The 25,460-nt window shown below is 39.4% G+C and overlaps 1 protein-coding gene across 8 annotated transcripts in view; it reads left to right on the forward strand.

Moving 5' to 3' along the window:
* Positions 1-25,460, forward strand: part of LOC110845213 (polyglutamine-repeat protein pqn-41) — a 59,081-nt gene that overhangs the window by 13,371 nt on the left and 20,250 nt on the right. For all 8 annotated transcript variants that reach the window (XR_004834008.1, XR_004834009.1, XR_004834010.1 and 5 more), the window contains exons 3-4: positions 20,804-22,294; positions 22,741-22,887. Coding sequence is in view for 4 of the 8 variants with exons in the window: in XM_022091580.2 (XP_021947272.1) it covers positions 22,241-22,294; positions 22,741-22,887 (201 nt within the window). In the remaining 4 variants the exon portion in view is untranslated. The remainder of the gene's footprint in view (positions 1-20,803; positions 22,295-22,740; positions 22,888-25,460) is intronic.

Raw genomic sequence — 25,460 nt, forward strand, 5'->3', positions numbered from 1 at the left:
GAATGAAAGGAAAGAATCAGCATTTGTGCTGGAAGCGTAGAAGAACTTTCTTTTTCATCTTTACTTAACTTTCCCCAAAGCTACTTGGTCGTCTCGTACGAATACAATTACCTTCATCCATTCCACTCTATACGTACCTCCACCTCCACCGCTGGCTGGCTCTTTCCTTCCTGCATCACCATCACCGCCGTGAAGGAGAAAATTCTTCCAGGACGGAAATAGGAAACCTGTTACCTTACTTACATACTTTACTTACCTTACTTGCTTGCTGCTCATGGTGGTAGTGGTTTAGTTTTCGGTACGAGCGAGCAAAATCCTGCACACGTTTCTTTACTTTCACTCTTAGGCAAGGAAAAAATTCCAAATCTCATTCCATCTGTTTGTTTTCTAGTTTTTTTTGCTCCCCATTCGCTCTTTTTTGAAATAGGTAATACCATTGAGAGGAAAACAAACCACCTCTGTCATTCCGAGCGGATTCTCCATAAACTTTCCTTGGTGAATTACACACACGAGCTGAGAGTTAGTTTTCTCCTCGGTGTGTGCGCATTCTTGTTAGTTTGTAAAAATGGATAGATAATAATACATAACAAGAGGCGGAATGTGGGTGGGTTGTTTTTTTGCAGGAGGATGCTTTTTATTATAACGGAAAGTTATGTGATGGCAGTTTCATTAAAAAATATTCTTGGAAATGAATCGTAAAGAGGATTAGCTCGTGTTTTTGACGTCATATTATTACTTCTGCTTCTCCCATTGGTTGAATGAGATGGAGGAGCTTTATTAAGGGGTGAAAGCCCTTTATAAGATCGTTATGTCCGTCTGTCTGTCCGTCCGTCCGTCCGTCCGTCCGTCCGTCTGTCTGTCCGTAGCTCCGATAACTTTTGAACGAAAAGACATAGACACTTGAAATTTTGAACGTAAACTCCTAGCGTCAAGGGACAGGACGAGTTCGAAGATGGACACTGTGACATCGTCACCTGTGACGATGACATCGTCACAGTGACGAAAAGTGACGAAAAAGTGTCACTTGTCAGTTTTGACATGTGACACATCATTTTTAACTATTTTTCAATGAGGAATTCGAAAATTCATGTCATTTTGTGTTTGGACGTCACCTGTGACGATGACATCGTCACGGTGACGAAAAGTGACGAAAAAGTGTCACTTGTCAGTTTTGACATGTGACACGTCATTTTTAACTATTTTTCAATGTCAAATTCAATGGTGACCTCCATTTTGACCTCAGAGGTCATGTAAAGGTCATAGGACATATCTATTTCAATTTCAACTGAAATTTAACCCCGAATTTAATGGTGACCTCCATTTTGACCTCAGAGGTCATATAAAGGTCACATAAGGGTTATCAACTGTTAAATTTGACACAAATAAGACACAAAAGTCGAAAACACGTCAGAAGTGTCAATCTTAACAAATTTTCGAACAATTTGATATTCACATTGACGTATGACACTCCTTTCACCCCTTGGTTACATGCGTTGTAACGGTTTATTGTTAATGCTATAGTTTTTGATCAACCAATTCCTGGCAGGTCAGGTAGTACTGAATTGAGTGGAAGGTTCTCTCTCCGTCACGGGTAAATAGTTGTGATTTTGCATGAAAAACCGATCCGATATTATTCGAATAGATGAGCGGCTCAGCAGTGGTTGGTTTTATTCTTGAGGTTGTGGTTTTTTCTGTCTTTGTCTTGTTCTCCATCTGCTGAATGTTGGTGAGTTTTGGCTGCACGAGAAGAAGAAGAAAGGAGGAACCTCCACCACGCAGCGTGGTTCATGTCACGGTGGGTGATCTTTATAAATAACTTTGAATAGTTGAATGTGAACTAAGGAAATCTCGAGTATCTCTCACCCTCGCTCTCTTTCTTTCTCCATTACCATGAGTCATGGAGAAAGCAGGCGAGACAGCTTGAAATTTTAAGATAAGCAAAGCCACTGGCCTGGCCGCGCGCCTCATTGTCAAAGTTTTGGAAGTTTGAGGTGGATGCGTTTCATATCCTATTATTTTACTGGTATTAAATCTGAGATTTTTCGTGATATCCGAAGCAGCGGATGGATGTATGTATGTATGTACATGCATATTTTTCATTGGATATCAAAATTCAACTCATCAAATAAATGTGGTTTTTGCGGTGACCTCGTTATCCAACTTCTTCTTACTTACGTCAATATGATATGGAAATTCTAATCCTTCAAGATTTAAGACTGACGGATAAAAAGTTTGCACACGCGGGTTATAAAGATTAGGATTTTGCTCCTTTGATCCTCTCGGAGAAGTTGTAATAATGTGGGTAGTAGTGGAAAAAGAGGAGAGTATATAGTGCATAAAATATCAGGCTATATATCCTCCTCCCAATCGTGGCAGGTTGAGTTATTTATAGTTTTGATTTAAAAGGTAAAATTCTTTAAATTTTTTTAGACATAATAGTGTTGCTGACAATGCGGGAAAACAGTAGAGTAGATTATGCAAACATTTTGCATAATCTAATTCGAAAAACATTTCAAATTACACTTTTGATGTCCATTCGTGGAGGAGGAGGGACTCTTGCGTAACAAAATATTATAAGACTATTTTGTACATTTGTTTATGTAGAGTCACAGTTCAGATTATCCATATACACGAGTGTAAATAGACACCTTGTTGTGCTATAGTTTTGTCCCGATGACTCTTGACATTCAGAAAATACAAGGACTTACCATGAGTGACGTTTCTGTGAGTTGAGCCAGAGTGGGATCAAGTAGTCTATTTGCTCGAATCATACATACTGCGATCTGAGAATTGGATTAACAATCACATTGTCTGACGGGAGGGAATGCATGCACTGAGCGATAAACGCCATAATTATTACCTCGAGATTATTTACTCCATTGTATTATTTCATATTATTCCGCTAGGCGAGCTGTAAATGGTTAAAAGCGCATCAGAAAATCACGCCAATAACTATTATTGTGGAGATTAAATAGTCTGGGCGAATCAATTGGGTCCTTCCTAATGTGTCCACTCGGTTGGTTGGTTGGATGGAAAGTGACCATTATAGATTACATTATAGAACGGGGGATAAGTTAATGATAGATTAAGTTTAATGAGAATGGGCAACGCCATAATCGTTCTGCACGAAAAATCATAGCACCAATTCTCTTGTGCACTTTTATCTCGATTTGGAAATTGCGTTAGTCGTATTATTGTTATTATTTTTATGGGTAAACGAGTGGTATAACTGACCTAGTTATTTATACCGCCAAACGAACATGTAAAGTATAGTTGCAAGTCAATGTTTTCTCAAGTTCTCATCTTTCTAAACATGTCACATCCTCATTTGGCAAAACAGATCCTACAAATTGCAACTAATGAAGACTTCAGCCACTCTCGCAAAGTGTTGCTTACAGGGCCGGGAAACTGGGACCAATCTCCTTTGCTGTCTGACTACATTGTGAGTGGTCCAAGACAAAAAGAATTTCTACATGGGATTCCCTCACAAGAAGAAGAGAGCATAACTCTTCTCTGTCTCAAGTAAATCCTCTTGGTGGGTTCTCTGAAAGTGAAATGTGAGAAAGAACACATGTACTTTTCGTGGGACGGTGCACATGGACTTGAAGTGAAATACAATAGCTTTTCCTCGTGCATATGTAGGTTTTGGTATATTTATATCGAGCGAAATTTTGTGCATGAATGAAAGAATAAACTAACCCACCCACCAGCCGGATAAAACAGTCTTGGTCACATTTACTCTTGAGAGAGAAAGAAGAGTAGTAGGAAAATGAGAAAGAATATTTTCATCAGTGACTGCACTCTGCGCTGCTATCCTGAGTTTGACTAGTAACTGGAGTAGGCTGTTTAATAATGTAATGGGGCTTGAAAATCGGTTAATTGAGTACGCATTTAATTTGGTAAGTGGATAAAGAACGCTCGGCGGTGACTAACACAGGGGAAAGCTTTTGTACTTTCCCTGCTCGAAACTCATTCCTCGGATGAGTTGAATGTTTGTGATTGGAGATGGTTGAAAGCTACTACGTAGAGATCTAGAACAGTAAAGCTGCTGCTGCTGCCATGCAAAGATGGGGCAATGTGAACGTATTATAAAAGATTTCACAGACACGAGCAGCAGGGCCTTGTATTGTTCAATGACTTTCACTGTATAATGTAATGAGACTTCAATTCAACGCTGCTTCTGGCCTGGCTTACATGAATTTGTTCTGCTCAACTTTACCACCACCGCAGAATCACCCAGTTTCTAGGAATAGTTTACATTAGTGCTAGCTGCGTTCGCTTTATTGACATTACATAATGAATTAAGCTTGGTGGGGTGCTGGTAAAGCGGAATTGACAATGATCCTTGTGAAAATCGGAATATTCATATGAAAAGTACGGGCGAGAAAGGGTTTAGTTCTGTTCAAACAAACGGGAATTTATATTGTCTCCCATTATATCTGGATAGGTATACCCCCATGCACGTGCATATGCATCTTGTTGTCCCTGAAAGTTCAGAAAGGGTTCGTTATTTGAATTCAAGGATCTCTATGAAAAAGGGAATGACTGTGCTTTTCTATTGTTGGCCGAGAGAGAATGTGGAATGAGTGAGTGAGGAAAGGCAGGCGTGGATGTTTGAGTGAGTGAAAGGAGCAAAGTCCCTCGTCGTTCATATACACGAAGCGTCCATACTTTGACTTGTACGTGGATGAAAGGTAGACGACGTTAACGGTGGTGGTGGAGAAAGATGTGATGGAACCACCACCGCCACGGCCAACCAACAATTTCACCAGACCAGGCAGCTAAATCCATATCTATAGCTGTACACTCTCTCCGCCGCCTTTTTGCCATGAAGGAAGGAAGAGGTTGAAAGTGGATGAGTTTGGAATGGAAAGATGTGAATCTGACGTAGAGAGAAAGTGGATGGTCTTCGTTCGTACGTACGCAACCTCTCTCTCCGCTGGTTGTTGGTCTGTGTGTAGCTCTGCCTGACTGGTGGATGGTCTTAGTTATTTATTAAATTCTCAATTGGAATGCTGGCAAAACAAATGAAATGAGATGGGACGGGTGAAACTAACGGTGGTTGGTTGGTGTCATAGTCGACCTTTTTTCGGATGGTGTACATACATATATCCGTACATATAAGCTTTGCTTGTTATGATGTGACTTTCCCTCGACTATTTCCTCGTCTCCCCATTTTAGTCGTTATGTTTGGCTCATCTCTCTCTGTACTTTCCTGGAAAGCGATGCAAATGAAAGTAGTATGTAGTCGTCCTCATATAATGGTTGCTGTGTTTGTACATATGTGTGCAGAATAAAGTGCCTTTAGTAGTTGCATTGTACTTGATAACAATACGAGAAACTGATAGTGTAATGCAGAGTGGGGTGTGCTGCACTACTTTCACACGGTTATGTGCCACAAGAGGTTTGTTCCTGGTTGTGATCATGTGTATACATACGTCGTAGTTAGTTGGCTGGTGTTCCCTGAATAGAAACTCCATAGATATCCACCCGTAACGTAAGGAGGAAGATGCAACTTTGGAAATCTACCACTCACTACACACCGTCATCATCATCTTACTTTCTCTCCACACTGAATGTGTGACTAGTCCTTTGTGTCCGAACAGGACCAGATTGCTCAGAACTAGATTTTAAACCCCTGGTGAGGAGTCCCATTCTTCTTGCTGTTGTTGACTTGCATACGTACTTACTCTTGAATAAGTCTGGTTGAGAGAGGAGCCTAAACCGGGGGAAGGAATAAAGTGAACAAAACTATTATTACACGCTTCTCTGCCACAATTTGATGCAATATTTTCACCAAGTTGAGAATAAAAGAGAGAGAAAGTGTGGATAGAGTCGTGTAAAAGGTGGACAAAGAATAGAACAGCTTTCATGTGGAGCAGCAAATTTCTGAGGATGCTCAATAAATGTTTAGATTGCACTTTGCTCTGCTGGTGGCACTCATATTTACATATTTTGTATCTTTTTGCATACCTGTGTACATCCAGCTGCAAAAATTTGTAGCGTGCCTTGTATAACTTTTTTTCTTAACATACTTTCTCTTGCAAATTCATTGAATTACAATTCACTTGGTACTCAAATGCAAAATAATGGCAACCTTGAGCCAGTTCTTCTTTGTGATTTTGGCCCAACTTTCTCCCATGTGAGGCTGCATGCATATCTTCTCCTTTGTGGGTGAGATAGCATTCACTTTGGAGATTTGAACCGTGAAAATCGAGGAGCTGGTGGTAGCCGTGGTGGCGGCGTAGTCACTCCTCTCCAACTTTTTGCTCGCTGGAGAAAAAGATGAAACGAAATGTTTCGCTTCCACTTTCTCTGCGAAGAAGAACTTGACTTGCTTCCATTAAGCTATAAAAGAAGAAGAAGAAACCAAGTTTTCTTTCTTATCCAAATATAAAATGACATACGCTGGTTGTTTTGTTTTGCACGTTCGTGGTTAAGAGGGAAGAAGAGCGGTTTAGTAGATTTGCTTCATCCCGTGTGTGGAGGTACATAAGAGTGAGTTCACCCACAGTGAGTCATACGTAGGTTCGAGTCCCGAAGCGATTTTATTTTCCTCCGTGAAGCGAGAAAGAGAGGTCTGCTGTTTACATGGAACGTGTACAAGATGTGCTGTCTGATGGGAGAGAACAACATTTCTTCCCAGTCAGTTGGGACTTTTTTCCTTGTCTGTCCTCGTTTCAAATGTTTGAGACGTTGCACTCGCATCATTGGTTGGTGGGTTCGAGAGATCCATATGTTGGGTATATGTTTTGATGTCATGTTCTTCTTCCACCTTCTCCTATGGGGGGAAGAACAATAAGGACATTTTTGAGATTCTTGTGGGATCTCTCTCCTCGTCATTAGAATTTTATTTCACGTTCACATGCACCGTTGAATTACATTTTGGATGGGTTTGTGTGTGGAATGGGATGCTTTATAGGATACGAGGAGAGAGGAGGGAGTGGAAATCGAGTCTTACGGTATTGTTGTATGGATGGAATGGAATTTTCTGAATTTGCATTACACCCAGCACCACCACCATCATCATCAAATCACCAAAATGAGCACTGGGCAGCTTCTTGAGGGCGTTTATTAAATAAATGAAGATATGAGTGAAAGCGTTGATGGACTTGTACTAGTAGTTTTGTGTGAACTTGTGCTTTTCATTCATAATAAGTATGTGATTATTATGATGGGAAATGTAGTAAATATGTGCGGGTATGCTTTCTGAAGCCTGTATTGTAATATGATTACAATACTAAAGCCCCTGTACTACTTTGAGTTATAAGAGTCGTGGAGGAATTTGAGAAAGGGCAGTGGAATTGGGCGATGTAAGTCTCATTAGTGGAATTGGATAACAAGATGATGAGGGGATTGATGGTCGTGGCAATGTCATAAATGCGATGGGAATGTCAGTGTGTATTAGTGGATGTGCGAATGATGGTGATAAAGCTATGACTACTGACATAGGGTGAACTCAGGAGAGAGAGAGAGAAAGTTTTAAGGACCCTTACATTCACTCCTTCACCCGACGACCAATCTGCCCCCTAACAAGTACGTAAACGAATGCAGTGGGAGTGGGAGTGAAGAAGAAGGAGATGCATGTAGCTCTACACGTTTTTAGAATCCTTAAAAATGTGGGAAATATCAAAATAGGTGGTGGCCTTGGTGGCAGGCGATGGGCAAGAGATTACTGGATGTAAGTGGGAGCAGAATAGAGTCGAGTCGGGTAGTTTATGCTTTTTATGATGTCTCTCCTAGAAATCCATAACAAGTGAAAAAGGGAGGATGAAAGTAGAATTGGAATTGCAGAGAGAGAGAGAGAGAGAGGGATGAATAAGTGAACTGGACTGGCTGGATGTACATACATAGGATGTAGAGAAGGCGAAGGAAAAGCACAGAGGAGCCCATCTTGAGCTCCATTTATCCATCAAACTTTCCAAGTGGAGCTCGTAGTAGCCCCTTGTGAGCTATTAATGACAAGACAACCCGAGTCGCATCAGCCTCCTCCTGTTGGGGGCAAGAAGGCTGTGGAAAACGAAGCAATAGCAAAACTTGCTCCTCATCGTTTGCCCTTGGTTCCTAGTTCCTTCCTGCCTTCGTTCGTTGTTCTTCTTCATGAGGAGTTATGGATGGATGAACGAGTTTCTGCTTTTGCAAGGATGACTCCTCAGATCACTTGGATCAAGATGTATAGGTGATAGGTGCTTGTTGCCAATCGACCGAGATGTGTGTGTGGTCGTCGTCGACGACGACTCTGAAAATAAGGAATGAATATATTGGATTAGATCACTCCTCGGCGATCTCTATCGTCCTCTCTGACATATTCTCTCACCTAAAATACATTCAGCAGGATATCTATTTGCGTGTCGTATAAACCTAAAACTAATGCATGCTGGGGTGAAAATTGGAAAATTCATTCATTGCATATCCCCACATCCCAAAACAACGTACATGGATGGAAATCGTATGGTGACAGGCAAGACAAAACTTTCTTCTGCTTGGCTTACCTTGAAATCAAGTATAGAAACGTAGTAGATAGATATAGACTGCCTGGTCTAAAAAAAAGTTTCATTTCTATTTCTGTGGGCATTTCTCTGTCGCAGACAGATAAAGATCTCTGTGTGGTTGAGAAGGTAGAATAACTCCCCAATCGGTATGGTTAGGTCCTATCTATGCATAAGAAGATGGAAAGTAGGTAGGTATTCTTCTTACACTGCAGTCGAATTGAATTCTGAATTTAACTTTGGATTCGATTCCAATCGCGTGATGCGGTGGTGTGGTTACTGACCGTAGAAAGGAGAAAATAGATGGTTGCTTCATTGGTTTTTCTTGTCTCTTTCTCGTTTCCTTATTTCCTTGATTGTGTGTCTGAATCAGCAGAGCAGGAGTCGTCCTCGTCGTCGTCATAATATCGGTGGGACAAGACCGTAGGCCGAGCGTACTGCATGTGCATAATACAGCTCCCACATTATTTCGTAGATGTGCCGAGTGAATTCAAATGTTGGGTGGAATAAGTAAATAGGGGGATATATCTAGTAGTAGGCGAATTACGTAACAATTTTATTATTGATATTGCTTCTGGGGAAGAAAGGAAGGAAACCAAGCTGGATCTGTCTCCTTCTATTGAATCTTGTGTCTTGGGAATAGACAATTTGGTCAATTCTCAATTGTGTGTCCGAACAGTCTTTTCTTTTTCGGTTTCGTGCTTGATTGATTTTGCTTCGAGAACATGTAAGTAGAGGCACGTATGGCGGGACATGAGGAGGCTAAACTAAAGACAAACAGAGAACAGAACAGATAAGGGACGACAAAAGTGGAAAAGCATCACAAATAGGCACCACCACCACCGACCTACTACATATTTATCCTCGTGTTTTCTTCTTGAGCAGTGTAATGACTTGAATGTTCGTGGCATCCATACTTGTATTATCTTAAGCGAGCCGAGTATGTATTGGCGCTCCTCCTGCGACGACTATTAGTAAACGACCGTTCGAACTCCAAGTACGACTGTTTTATTGGTTTTTAAACAACCGGCTTGTGGCATTGATGAATGTTAAGTACTTGCAAGAAACGGTGTTGGTATGTTCCGCCAGCATTCTTCTTCTCCTCCTCCTCCTCCGACTGCTTACGTACGTAAAGTACATACACCACCACTGCCGGCTTTCACCCAAAGCCAATTATTGCTTTTGTGGTTCAGGTCACTTGTTTCGACATCAAGGAATAAGTGCGCAGTGTGATATGTACGTACGTAGGTCTACTTACAATTTGGCCATGGCTTAGGTTTCCTTAGTGGTGGTGTCGGGTTTGGTGGTAATTTGATTAAAAATCTTGCACAATATCGACCATTCCATGCTATACACAGGTTTTAGTGACTTGAAGAATATACTGCTTACTGCAACTTATTCTTAGATCTTGAAAGGAATAAAGAGAAAGAGGAGGAAAGAGTTTAGTAGGGTGGAACGAAACGATAATAATGGTTCTAATACTTTGTAATAGTTTGAGTACTTACACTTACTTTCTTCTCAGTGTTACTGCTACTACTGCTATTTTTTGAGGTGAATTCCACTTGGAGTGAGTGAGTTGGGTTCAAATTGGTATAAGCCACACACAGAGAGAAAAAAGTATATTTTGCTGAACGGTGGCATTTTGCAGTCGATGAGAATGGATAATGGGTGGCGGTAGCGATAATGAAAAGTCTTTGATCTTTTCTCTCTCTCTCTCTCTCTCCTTCTTTGGTAGGAGTCGAATTTTGAGATTGCATTAGACTATGGATGAATGTCGGGTTGGTTGGTTGGTTGACGGGAGAGCTTATGAAGAGAGAGAGGACTTTAAAAATGTATTCACGTTAAAAGTATCAAATGACCCATTCCAATGATAATGGTTCATTCCGGTAAAATAGTAATGCAATTCTTAAACATTTACGCTCATTGCGTGATGTCTAAAACGGAATGGAAATCCCGCTTTTAAATTTAGCTTTTAGATGAAGGTGACTTTTCCTTCGTGTCCATGAACTCTTTTCTCTTGGACAAATTTTTATCCCCGTGTTGTAATTCATTCAAGGTATGTTTCTATTTTTAGGCCGTTATTCAATGTTCCCATGTGTGGAATGGATACCTGATATTGTAATAGCTCACCTACCTTATTATTGAGTAGGCTTAAACACGGCTATAAAAAGCTTAATTGGTTGTATTCGCCGCATTAATTTTTAAATGAAGAGTCGAGTCGAGTTCTCATCATTACGCATCGCCCACGGACAATGGACATGTACCATTTGGCTGGTTTAGGTAGTAGATACCGCATTTGGATCAATCTTTCTTTCTCTCTCTCCTCGGCCCCCTCACACCAGGATCGTATCTTGTGATCTCGGTTTTCTTTGTGGTGGGCTGCAGCTTGTTGGTGAGTACATAGTTGCTATTGTTGTTGCCTATTGTGTTTTGTGGAGGGAAATAGTTTGGAGTTGTTGTAATAGTAAAACTAAAAGTACATCAGAGTAAAAAAGAAAAAAAACAAGCCCAGCTGAAATTCTATGTTGAGGGTTCAAGTAAAAATTAGCAGTTCCAATTTGCTCGGTTTCTGAACAGCTGGTGTTCATTGTTTGAGTTTGAGATGTTCAGTCTGTCATTAGTTGACTAGTGTGTAATTACGAGTGCATTAGAGCACGTAGAGAGTTGTTGCATTTGGTCTCCATATAGCTTGCCATGCCACGTCCTTTTCTCCCTTCTGTCTCTCTAGCAAAATGTAAAAGCACCAGGGAAATGATCGTAAAGCCGTCATACATACATCCACTGGACTTTTCGCTGTAACGAATGGATGGCAAAGTCTTTTTCCACCACTGTTTAACATATAAATGAACGTGTGATGCGTCGAGTCTTTGCGTTATTTATGTTGACGTGTCTGCCAGGCAGGAGAGAGAAGTGCAACGTGGAATTGTAAGTTGGTAAGTCGTGTTAGGAATGGAATGTTAAGTTTGAGTTTCCTTTGTTGTACTGTAAAGTAAGTAGGACTTTTGTAGCGGTATGCTGGCTGGCGTTTGTCATCTTTTCCTGATTTCATTAACACCACACATACACCATGTAGTAACCAACCATTTGGTCTTTTCTGTCTTGCCCTTGTAAAAAAATGGGTGCATTTAGACTAAGGAGAAGACAGACCTTTTTGTACAAATGACAAATTATTTGTAAATTAGTGTACTTAGGAACATGTTTTTGGGTATAAAAGAATTCCGAGTATTTTAATTCGCATCGGGCTAACTTGGGGTAATTGCTTTTTAATGCTTTTTGGTCCATTGCAATAGTTTCTGTACGTTTCTCTCTTGCACCAAGCAAATGGACAGACGGCGTGAAATGTCAACTCTTTTCGTTTGAATCAGACCTCAACGAGGAACGAAAGACGATTTTTTTCGACAAAGTAGGAGGTTGTCGAGAAGAAGAAAAACGAAAATAAATGTTGAATGGTTATGTAATTGTTTTTGGCCCGTTTTATGATCTCGCCATATGCGACAGGGCAACAACAGCAGGAGAATTACGAGAAGAAGGTCATTAATTGAAATCTCGTTGTGCAGATAATACATACAAATAATAATATGTTGCACTGACCGTTTTCATGCAAAGGTTTTCACACAAATATTGGTAAGAATGAAATGAACGTATATCAATTACCTGCTGGCTTGTCCAGTTATGCATTCACCCTGCAGCTTCGCTACACAAGTTGAATTATTACATTGATGTCTTTGTGAATGCCAACCAACGAAGCAGCAAATCCTAATAATGTACCCAACCCTCATCTATATTTCAAGTGACTGAAACAGAGTTATTGCCATCATTTAGCGAGGTGACTTTGGCACATGGATGGGCATAAAGTTGATGAGGCGGATTCGGTGTTAAGTTAAACGCATACACACCGGGGTGAAAATGAGAGCATATATTTTTAGCTGGCATCTATAAATATTCAACCAATATATAAGTATGTATTTGCATTACGTGACGCTTGTGTGGATATGCATTCATTATTGTTGTGTAGGTATATACTTACGAGTCTTGTTGTGGCGTGTCTACTTTTTTTTTTACTTACCATACCACAGCCAATCAGTAGTAGTAAGTAAAAAAGTATGTATGTATACCTTGCTAAAATTCTTATGACATTGTGTCATGAAATGAAACTCATACATATGTACTCGAAAAGTAGGATGTTTAGGAAGATTGAATAAGTTTCCAGTTGAATGAATGTTACTACATTTTGATACTCGTGTCAAATATTGCTTGTAGCATTTTAGTAGGTAGAATTTTTTTTCATACGACACAACTTTCATTTTATATTATCGTCACTCGTCGTCTCGTAATAATCCGCCCTTTCCATGTTTATAGGTTTGTGTGGTTTTAACACATCTTTTATATGATTAGTTCTTCACATGAAATGAAAATATTTTTTTACTTGCTTTTAGCGGACCAATTTTTCTTGCCAATATATTTTCAATAATATCAGAGTTAGATCATCATCACGATTCATTGGGAGGAATTGGAGTAGGAGAGAGAGAGAAATGCGAACTGATAAAATGAAATGGAGTGTATCGTGATGTCTGCCAATTCCTGTATTTTTTTAGTCCAGTATTTCGTTTATGTTGTATCATTTCATGTTTGACTGACATTACCTTCAAAGACAAGGAGGACGTGTAGATTAGGTTGCAAATTTATTGGATTGTCTGTTGCTGCGTGGTTGATTAAACTCTGACTGAGGTAGGAATAAAAATACCTCGTGGAAAATATGGACTTTCAGAAAATGTCGTGTATTTTTGGTATGGATGTCGTCAACGTCAATTTGCCGGATCTCTGAGTCGTCGTCGTCTGACAATGAGCAGAGTAAGAGTCGGGTTGATATTTGAGACTGATCAATGCATCATAGAACATGTACAAAGTCAGACAAAAATTGGGCGTTCACGGAAGGAAGGAAGGTTTCAAACCCATCAAATTAAGCAAGAGCGTAATTTTTAGCTGCATGGATTAACATGGACTGTAGTCAACCAATTTCTGAGAATCTTTATCTACAAATCGGTTCAGATTTCATGCTGCATTAGATTATGAAACTGCATTCGAAGTTAGTTGTGTGTGGGAGAGAATAACCTTTTAAAATAAATTGACGTTCGTAAAAAAATGGGTACATAAATTAGCCCTCATATTAGTACAAAAGTCATAATCAGCAACATTTGCGTATTTGTTGGTGGAAAAGAGGGGGACGTTATGGTGTTAGGAGAATTGATATTGATTTGCTGCGAAATGAGTTAATAGTTAGTATATAAACACACATGTAGTTGGTTGGTTGGTTAAAATGTTAATCTTAATTAGATAAGAAAGGGGATTTATGAATGTCCGAGGAAAAGTCAAACACCATTATTAATGCTGTATTAGGAAGAAAGAGGGGGATTTATTTGGCTTAAATAGAGTAGAATTAATGTTGAAATTCGTTCGTGAGTGGATGGATATTAATAATATTGTTATCAACAATCTTCCATTTTGTCCAAGTCCTGGTGCTACATACTCGTTTATACTTATCAACTTCTACCCACCGCAGCAGGCTTCTAAATAACCGTCTTACCACCAGCAAGCCCAGAGGATAGGTTAGGATTAGAACTTGGACTGCAGACGACGACGACTTTTGTGTTTTTAAGTGTCAGGAAGAAGGAGGAGGGTGGATGGATGATGTGGTGCGGTGCGGGTACGGTTTAGCTGGTAGATTTATCAATCATTCATTAGAAAACCAACTTCCTGCCAGCGGAAGTAGCCCTTGCTGATACTTTCCAACGACGACGAGTCATATCTGCCCAGCCAACCAACCAAACCAACCTTATTTATGATTACGACACTATATTACGTACACACATATGATGCCGACTATACCAACATAGGCAACTTTGATATGTGTTCGTGGGTTCGGGTCCAAGTATCATCTGTGTTTTATGTGATTGATTGGCCTTTTAGCATTAGCTCGGTAACATACCAATGACACCATGGAATATTACGGGTTTAAAGCTTGGCTGGTAGTGAACTTGGACCTCGTGAAGTGTTGCATTTTTTGATAGTTTCTCCTGATTCTGAATGGAATGTGAATAATATGCGGTCTGCTGTGGTAGTGGTGGTGGTCGTTGTTTTATTTTTATGTGACCGAGCATACATAGTTCATATTTATTTCAATTTTCCTCACTACTTTTCCGGTAGGAGTGTGACTACTGGCCAAATAAGATTAGATTTGACCTGCTACAACTACCACATATACATACTTGTAAAAAATGACGGTTCAACTTTTGTTAAGGAAGTCTGGACTTTTTTAAAGTTGAGAAATATTCATGTTTCAAAAGATACAAACAAAGTTGGATGATGGGTTTGGTGGACTCTTGGGTTTTGTGATATGAAACAGTAAAAACAAAAAGGTGGCAGCGTAACTGAGAACGCAGTAGGATATTGACATTTACTCGCAGAGAGAGATCAATTTAGTTCGAGTTAGAACGCGGAGGGGAGAAGAAGACGATAGCGACGTAGCTTATTCTTCTTTACCACGACTACTCGTCGTCGTATTTATTATACCAACGACCGCCAGCGATGGGTACATGTACATCAGATATTGGATTGGTTTTCCTAGTCGTAGGGTTAGGTTATGTTCATGGCCCGTAATAATATACATACATGCGAGCTTATACTTTATTATTAGTGCTACTGTTCCTACATACTTATATACATATTTTTAGGCATTGCCGACTGACTGGGTTGGATTGGATGGGTTGATCCGATGATACTGAATTGTTCATATTGTTCAATTCCTTCTTTCCCCGTTGTGATGGCTCTATTGAGTTGGTGAGAACAAAATGAAAGCTGGATTTGAAAGTGCAGCGCTCGTGATTGAAAGATAACATTTGCAGCGGGTTGGTTGGTGGTAATGGGTTTGGCCGAGTTGCATTTTTCCCGACTTTGTATGTATGTCTGTCTGTCTGTTATGACGGTGGTCGGTATCGAATGAAATGGTGAAATCAATTTCACAGGTAATTTAGTGTATGGGAATAATTGGCTCTCTTACAGAGAAAGTTGAGCAAGGGAGGAGCCAAATTAGGCCTTTACCCTCATTCCACTCTTGCCTGTAAATCGATCAACTTTCTTCGTAAATTTTAATGGCTAGACAATAACAGACTAATTCGCAAAGCTGCTTCTAGCTACTGTATTCCGTGTTATTGATGTAACTCGTGACCAGTTGTCTGAGGGACAACAACGGCTGGGCGGCGGCGGCGGTGGCGGAGTTATTGCACTTTGGCAATATATTTCGGTATGTGTGTATACTCAGATGGGTCTAGATTGGAATTGGATGATTCCATACATCTTATTGTTCCCGTGTGCTTCCATCATTCTGCACTAAATTGCATTCCGTCTGCAGTAGTGGTGGTGTGATGTCAGCAACGTGTGTCCGCGACCCTAGCTGCTGTCTACCTTAATTCTTTTAATATCAGGCGGCCGAGTTTGGTTTTTGGTACGTTCATTCCATAAATTGGATACCGAATTGTTACTACATTAATTCCATGCACGTCGTCATTCCAAGTTGTTGATGTTGCATGCAAAGTTCATTAATAGGAAATGGCAGAAAGTATTGATGTTTAGAAATGAGCATGAAACGGACTGCAATGACTCACTACCAATTACACTCTTTTCCCTGGTGGAGGAGTTATCCATAGGTAAGCATAAGGTACACATCACGAGTTTCGCTAATTTCAGACTTTTATTTCTTTTCGCCAACTATTAAGAATACTCTGCAGTGAATTTATTATTAGGGCGTATTTCACCTGGATGTATGCAGCCCTTATATGTGAGAAGGTCGTAAAATGTGTCTAGATTTTAGGCAGATATAATATTACCCAAGCCAATTGTTTGCCAATATTAAGCTGCCTCTAGCTTTGTTTAAATGTAAGGATTATGTTGGCTGGATGCGTATCTAATCTAGTTTGCTTAGATGGTGTTGTTATTATTGTTGTGCAAGTTTTGCCCTTTATCCATATAATACCCACATCAAAAGTGTGGTATTATCGGTGCGGGCTTTGTGTTATTATTGCTTTGGCATATTTATAACACTATAGGTACATATGTACATAAATATGTATATACAACTATTGTGCATTTTAATTGGGTTTACATCGTTGTTGTTGTGTTGTGGTGGTGGTGGTGGTTTGGTTTGTTTTGTTGTATCAGTCTGTCCCTGGCAGTCAGGGTGAATGAGAATGGGCGCAGATACACGTAACAACATGGGAGAAAGTAATGGTGAAAGGGCGAAAGGAGAAAATAAAACAAAACAACAAGACATGCAATCCACACATTGTCTCATACTGACCGCCCGTGAAATTATTATAGTTGTTCAAGTGCCCTAAAACTTTGCTTTCTCTGCCAATTTACAATCTTGACTTCCCTCCTCATACTTTTATTAGTTGACTAACTGCATTTATATTGAATGGACTGCTACCTTTCTCTTTTAGTGCAGTTCTCTCTCTCTCTGCATTACATATACATTTTACAACTCGTCTGGATCAACCCGTGACGGATATGACCTCGTGGTATGCTTTGGTGGGTTATGAATGTGGATCAGACTCTTTTTATTATTATAGGTTGCAATATAACTCTATGAGTCATATTTTTGAATCCGGGTGTTCATGTATGTATATGTAGCACTTGTATATAATGTGTGTGCGATATTTGCACAAGTTTGCACATGTCTGGCTTCTGCGCTACCTATTTCGCCAGATAAACGGCCCCAGTTCATAGTCACCACGGAGTAGTGAGCGGCCTTTAGTAGGTGTGTAGTAGTAGACGACGGGCAACAAAAACTTTTATTGCACTTTCCTGCCAACATTTTATTTCCCAAATTTTTTCAACGATTCAGCACTACAATTTCCTCCTGAAATTACAATCGTTTGCTTGTCCCTGGTCTTTTCACACAAAACAGGCTGACTGTTGTGAGGCTCTCCTTTCCCTTTTAGCTTGGGGTGCCGTATTGTAAATGAATAGTAAATGAGGCAAGGAAGTGAAAGGCGGCCGTGTTATTTGTTAGGCAGTGTTGGTTGGTGGTTGAGCAAGACCAGAAGAGAAAGAGAGAACTGTTTGAGAGAGAGAACAAGTTTGTCGGCTTTAGGCTTAGTTTTAGTTCGGTATAACTTCAACTGCATTGCATCCGTTTCATGACAGTGTGAGGCTATGCTAAAAGCGAATATAATCCCGTATATGAAGAGCTAATGAATGCGTTGGAAACTTACTTACTTGGCCAAGTTATCCACTCTCTGATAAATCCAGTCCTGCTGCTTTCTCGTCGTAAGACCCACCAGCATTTGAAGTTTTATTGTTGACGAAGCTTTTGCATATTTTAAACGCACGCCATGGTTCACCACCACTCACGTTGGTTTTCAAGAGCTGGGTTTGGAATTTCATTCGCAATAAAAGAATAAAAGGTTGAGAATTGATTTGCTTATGGTGTGAGTAAGTGAGTGAGTGGACTGTAGGTTCGTTCGTCCGTCGTGGTATATGGCACGACTGCATAGATATATTTACATATGTGCAATGCAATGTGCGTATATATGCAAAGTTTGGTTGGGCGCTGAGGGAGAATTTCGCAACTGCTATTCTCGTATTATTTCACCGCCTTCTTGACAAAATGTCCGTTTTCTGTCGATTAGTCATCGCGGACTTGTATTATACATACATAGTTTTGTACATTAATTAATTCTAGTTGACATGCGAGTCTGACTGAATTTCCTTGTTGAAATGACATAGTGTTGTCATTTACTTAGGGTTTGGATGGATGGATACTGATTCCGTTAGACTATTTAGAACTATTATTTGCTAAAGTAAATAAAATGTGGGCACGTTAGGAGTAGTGAGTGAGTGGATTGAAATTAGCACTTGTGCATATCTCCCCCACCACAATAATAATGACAGATGGATAAGTGCACGCAGTGTAAAATGCATCCGGAAATGAAGGTACCTTATCACTATACCATCAGGACATGTGCAGCAGCAGTAGGCAAAATAAGGGAATTGGTTTTATTTGTTTGGTTGGTTGCAGAGGGGTAAAATAATTTTGAAACTGCATTTCGCAAAACTGGATACTGATTGGCGAAAAGGGTTTAAAGCTTGATTATGCTTTTAAGTTGCATTTTGTATTAAATATTTAATATCCCTACTGACAACTGAATGATTTTCTGGTGGACGACAACGACGCAGTTTTGCCTGTGTTTAGATAATATGTGCGATAAGAGGCAAAATTATTGCTTTCTGCATCGCCTTTAACCTTGGTTCGTATTACGGAATACAATAAAGAAAGCTAAATTGCACAGCCTGCTGGTTACATAAAGAGCGACGTTTTCTGTTATTAATTTCTGACTCTCGTTGCAGAATTGTTGTTGAGTAAGGTACTTTTTGAAAGAAGAGAACACGCCATAATTGCTAACTGCATAACGGGAAGTGAGTGACTGACTATAGAACTGGAAGATTTTTTTTGCCCTCGCCTCAACGGCGTCTTGATACCCATTACTTTCTGCAATGAAATTTTAAACCGTTCATGAACTGAATTAAATTATTATTTATCATCATTTCTTAATACATCCTCGCATTTTGGAACGTCTTAATTTTTCTTTGTCAGTCTCCGATTCTATTCTTATCGAAATGTGAATCCTTCTCCAGTTTTTTTTCTCTGCTCTGGTAAAAATATTTTTCAGCATGAATCATCACGAACTCTTGACGTTGTGATACGTTCAGTGTAGTCGCAGCAGCAGCTATTTTTTGCCTTATATACTAATTGGATTGCAAAACTTGTTTCGGATTTGCATAGCAAATTGAACCCGTCTAGTCAGTAGATTGCTTTGCCTGCCTGCCTGTTCTTTCTTTCCTTCGTTCTATATGTCAGCGATAAATATGCGTTTCAAGTTTCATTCACTGGCGACCAAAAAGCGTGAGTGTCTGGTGCTGGGTCGTTCGTTTTGTTGTGCAACATCACAAGGATTCCCGAGTAGGATTCGATGGTGTATAAAATTGCAGTGCAACCGGGTGGGTTGGGTTTGGCATTGTTTGAATTTTGAAAGTGCAATACCGGTTTCGGTTTTCCCATTTGAATAGGAATGGAGTTGATGTTGCTACAAGATTGCGTGTGGACAAAATGAAATGGAATAAATGGATGGTGAGGAGGTTCAGTCTGTGGCGTCAGTCCGGCTCACTCCCAGCTCTAAAAGTCCGACTAAACCTTTCTCTTATTCTCTTTATCACGGACACATATCTTTTTATATGATTGCCATTCTCCCACTCGCTCTCACCAGCCCGACCACCAGAGAGACTGGACATGGACGACGGCTGGCTGCTGGTATCGAATGGATGGATATGCACTAATATCTTTCTCCTCCTCTGAGGAGTGGAATATTTTTCTCGTCTTATTTTTCTAGGCCGCGCATTGCAGTAGAGAAAGTGGAACTTTTTTTGGAATTGCATTTCACTGCATATGTTATTTGTATGATGATGTCGGGTAGCGGGTAACTGTGGTGGTTCATAACTTCATTCCAAGGAAGAAGAAAGTAGATTAGTTGGCTTGTTGGCCGCTGTCTGTCGGGCATCTCAAAAAAGTTTAGATTATTGCATAATAAATATGTATGTATGTAGGAAAAAAGAGAAAGGAATTATATTTGATTTTCTGGCTCAATGCGCAGGGAATTATCTTCTTTTGTTATGGGAGCTATTTTAATATTATGGACATTGGTATTTTTGTGCAGAGTCCATGTTTGTGAGTGAGTGGACACTGATGACAGTTGCTGGAATTTCCTGTGACAAGTAGTAGTTCCTCTTCTTCTTCCTTCCCTGTTGACTGTCACCTAGGTCATGATGTTGAGGGGGTTTACTTCAGATTGATGGTCGTGAATGTGTCATGAATGCCAACTTAATCTATCTTAAGCTAGCCGTGGATAAAGTTTTTGGATTTATTCCGCTATATAGGGAAGGGAATTTGTCAGAAAAATTTGTTGCATGCATTTCAGGAGGAGGAAGAGGAAGGAAATTGAGGTTGTAGAAGAATGTTAATTTTACAAAGAGGAATTCTTCGGTTGGGACGAGAATGGAAAGAATTGTAATAAATAATGAATTGAATTATTTATTCGTACATACATATGAAAAATTGCACGTGGAGTTGAAATACAATCTACGCGACAAAGTAATCACTAGAGATGAATAAGTTTGTGTATAAATTTTTTTTCGAGTAGAAAGTGCTAAGTTGAAGTATAAATATTAAGTTAATTTGTCAATGTATGTTGATTTATTTACAGATTGCCGTTTCTTCTCCTGCATCTGAAGTGTTGTTGATCTTTGACAACGAAGAGGATACGACGACGCGCTGAATAGGTTTTGGTTCTCGGATTGAAATTGAATTAAGAAAGGCAGCCGGATTCTCGATTTCTCTCAATGCTCATTCAGCACTCTGAGCTAATTAATTCATAATTCATAATTCACGGTCACCTGCCTGCCTCACTTCTCCGCACCCAATTTTCCAATCTTCTCTCCTTCTTCCACTTCAAAGCAGAGGAAAAACTCTTTCAAGAGTAGAATTGGAATAATCCAAGGAAAGAAGGAACGGAGAGCAGAGCAGCAAAGTTTTCATTCTGCTGAGACGACACGACGTACATAATAACTTGAGAAAGAAAGAGAAAAGAACTTTCTTCTCTCTCCCATCTCTTCCACCAAGGAAAAGATCCCACACCACCACCACCACCAGCGTCAATACCTACGAAAGAAGAAAGTATAGACAGTGTTGCTATTATACAGACAGACCGGGTGGCATCACGAGAGGAAAAGAGAGATAGTGGAATTTATTTTTGAGAAGACCAAGAAACGGGTCTGCCGAAGTAAAGTCACGTCGTCTTTCTTTCCCCAACCAACAACTATCTGGCCAACAAACTGCTTTCCCCCATCAGACTGCTCATGCTCCAGTCAGTCGAACTCTCTTCTCAACCTCGAACTCGTCGAGGCTTCCTTTTCGTTGTTATTACACCAAGCTAACCAGTTCTGTAAAAGAAGTAGGATCGACTAGTTGTTGTTGGAATACTGCTCCGCTACACGCTCCTCGCCTATCTCTCTCTCCTCTGTAAAACTGCATTTCATTGCTACATATTGCATTCAGCCGTCACACACACACACAGCTCCGTTCTCCGTTATATACGCAAGTTAAACTCATAATCCAGCAGAAGAATTCGATTCATTCGATTTAGTTTGTGCTTGCATAGAAGATAGTTTTTCCAAGTCTTCTCTATCTTCTCGAGTTTTTGTATCAACAAATCCCTTTGCAAACAGTAATGTGTTTGCTCACCAATTGTCAGGACCACCTACCAAAGCTGTCGGAATCTCATTTTCGTTCCGAGTAATGTGAAAGTTTTGATAAAAGAGACAAAAGAACCATTATCACTAAAAGAAGAAGACGTAACTGAGAAAAACAAATCTACACCCGACGTTTCTTGACCGAATCTCAGTTTCCTCAATTATACATGCATACAAGCACCGAATAATAATAATAACAGTTTACATACATCCAACAAGTTGTATTACAACGAGAGAAATTCATCAGCTGTGATAATAAAAAAAGTGTGTGTGCTTTTGAAATACACAAAGTGGGAAAGAAAAGTTTTTAAAAAGAGAGGTGACATTGTTGTTTGAGTCATCATTATTGTAATCACCGGGATAAAGAAAAACTTGTTGTTGGACAGATCAGGATGAATATGAACAACATGGCGATGGTCAATGTGAATAACTTGCTTAACATAAAGGTAAGCATTCAATGAGTATTATGCATTATTTATTATGACCGGCTAATTATAAAAATCTTGTTTTTTCATTGCAATTTTTTTCATGAAAAAAAAATTATGAAATCTCGAGTTAACATTTGTAAAAGAAATCGAACCCACGGAAGATTATATATATTAATTTTTAGAATAGATCAAAAAGAATGGAGAATGAGAACGTCCAGCTCCGGTAGATGAGAAAATATGAGATTGAAGAACTATTAATAGAGAAGGCGAATACATTTTTGCGACGTTGTTTGAGAAAAGGATGATGGATTCTGAGATTATATAATTTTTGTTACAAAAAGATTGTAAATCACACAATTCAATTCAGACTTCATAAGATATTAGGAACTACGATGTAGAAATATAATAACTTAATAACCAGTCATGTTACCTTTGTAATAACAAATTTTCTTTCACCACCCCAGGACTCCCGTTGGCTTCAGTTGGAAGTTTGCAGAGAATTCCAGAGAAATAAGTGTACCCGACCAGACACTGAATGCAAATTCGCACATCCCCCACCCAACGTGGAAGTGCAGAATGGAAGAGTAACCGCATGCTACGACAGCATCAAGGTAAGCAATTAACATTTCTCCTCTAATAAAATCTCAATGAGCTGAGCTCTTTAATCCTGCAATCTATACTCATATTCATTCATTCTACGCCGCCTACTCCTGCCCTGCTCTTTTCTTACTGATGAAATGAGATTATCTTTGTCAAGGGCCATCAACGATATAAATGTTCTGAAGCTGCTGCCTTGTGTCTCATTCTCATCGTCTGTTTTTTTACCCATTCATCCGTCTCGGCATTTCGTCGTGTGTATATAGGATCAAATGCTTATATGTATAACGCTGAAAAATCGTTTCATGTTATTTTTTTTGTTATTTTGGACGTAGCACAAAGTCGAATTTTTCTACCAGCTAGTAATTTGATATGTTCTCGTCGACGGAAGAATTCTCACGCGTGATTATTATTAAGATTGTCAAGCAGTTTCAATAACTTTCATTAATAATGTTGTCAGGGTTTGTGCTTTCGGGAATCGGGTTGGACGGATTGTTTGAATAGCTGGAGTTTTTCTATTGATAAGTCACGATTTTGAGTTTGAACCACCGCTGCGCTGTGTGTGTATGTCCCCACTTTTGCTAAAATATTGATAGCCTCTCAATGTTTTCTTGGAAAAGGCTGAAAGTCTTTAATATAAGTGGCAGAGTAGGAGGAGGAGGAGCTGTTGGAGAGAAAACGTGATTTTTTCCTCGCTCCGGGTTTTAAATGGGAGTTGGATGAATGATTGAATCTGTTTCAGTTTCAATTCATGTTGTGTTGACTGGAAGTAATAAAATTGGAAATCTCTTTGAAAATCTGACGGAACTGGTTTCATATTAGCAATGGGACTGAAGAAATGGGATGGATGACACATAAAATGCGACGCAATATAATACATTCCGAGAGACAGCTCGCTCTTTTTCTTTGATGTGAAAATCCTTTAAAAAATGATTACTTGTAAGCTTATTTGTGATTATGCAACTTTCTTTCTTACATTTATAAATGTTATTTCCGAAATAAATTAAATTATGCACTCATTTTCTTTTTAAAAAATTCTCTTGAATGAATTAAATTTTTTTAGTGGATTGGTTTACTTTCTCTATTTCACTAGGATTAATAATTCTCTTCCCGTGGAAATAGGTAGGGAAAAGTGTTTTGGCTCCTTTTTTCGCAATTGAGGACAATTAGAGTCATGAAAATATCGTGAATTGGGGCAGCGTGTCTGGAAGTTTTAGTAGACGGTGTCATGAACAGAGAGAGAGAGAGATCGTGAGGATATCTGTAAATCCAGCTGGTTTTCGAGCTAAAACATTTAGTGGCTGTTGTATGCAGTAGTTCGTGGCTTGGCTCACTTTGACTTTTGACTTCTTTTTGGTAGTGTGGGGTGTGTGTGTGTATGCTTCGTGTTAAAGTTTCGTTTTATGTTTCCTTCTTGTCTTGGTTGGTTGGTTGGTGAATATAGGTGGTAAGTTAGTTTATCTTAGTTAGCTAAAGTTGGTTTGTGGAAGAAAACTTTTAGTTTATGTGTATCAATGAATGAGACGTGAAATGAAACCGTCTCAGCATTTCTACGGTTCGACACTTCAGCCTTCAACAAAACCATAAAGTACTTTTCTTTGGGTTTCCAATCGGGTTAAATTTTGCCTTCCGGGAAGTTGAAGTACATACTTTACGAACTCACGAAATGAAAGGAATTGGATTAGGAGAGGGGATTATTAGAACCTTGTTAAATAAAACTGAACGAGTTTGGGTTCACATGCAGGTTTTCAATTTGATTTGACTTGGGCAGGATTTATTTTAGGAGGATTTATTAGTTAAGTAGTCGATTCATCAGTCCACAAACCATGGAGTTGTAAAAAGTTTACGTTTTGATTCCAATTCTTAATTCCTACTGCTGCCAACTTCACTCAAAAGGTTTCATATTGGTGTTGCCTTGCTGGCTTTCTTCATGGTCACATTAGTTAAGTTTAGCTCTTTTCAAAGCGTGCAGTGTTATTTAAGTGTAGTTAGTAATAGTTAAGCTGTAAGGTTATTTATCTCAAATCCAACTGGTGCTGATTCGTGGCATAAATATGTTTCATTTGACATACAAATTTTGAATTTACATTGCCATCAATCACTATTTTTAAAAATATTTTTTACATGAATAACTACTTACCCAGTGGTGGTGTTGGTGGGTGGGAGAAGGAGGTTGCGGGCCGTTGTGGTAAATAAATACCAGGTTGTTGTTGGGTTATTCATTTATTTTGGGCTTTTAGAGGATAATAAAGTGTAAATTGATGCATAAAAGAGTTTTAAATTTAGGAAAGGCTATTTGGCTGAGTGAGTGAAGGCAAATTCAATAGCCATGCAGCCAGCTAGTGTATGTAATGTGTATGTGTAGCCTGATACATTTATCGCCCAACTTCACATTGTGGTGTTGGTTTAATATTTCTCTTTATGTATGTAGAAGGAAAGGACAGTGATGAAATGCATGTGGTATGTGGTGTGATAAGCACCGTTGTTGTGTATCGGACAGAGGGGGTCGGCGAATGGATTAGTAATTTATTTGCTGAGGAGGATGTACATGATAATATAATATCAGTATTTTGTATGTAGTCGTCCT

Source organism: Folsomia candida, unplaced genomic scaffold (assembly GCF_002217175.1).
Source record: "Folsomia candida strain VU population unplaced genomic scaffold, ASM221717v1 Fcan01_Sc002, whole genome shotgun sequence".
Taxonomy (NCBI): domain Eukaryota; kingdom Metazoa; phylum Arthropoda; class Collembola; order Entomobryomorpha; family Isotomidae; genus Folsomia; species Folsomia candida.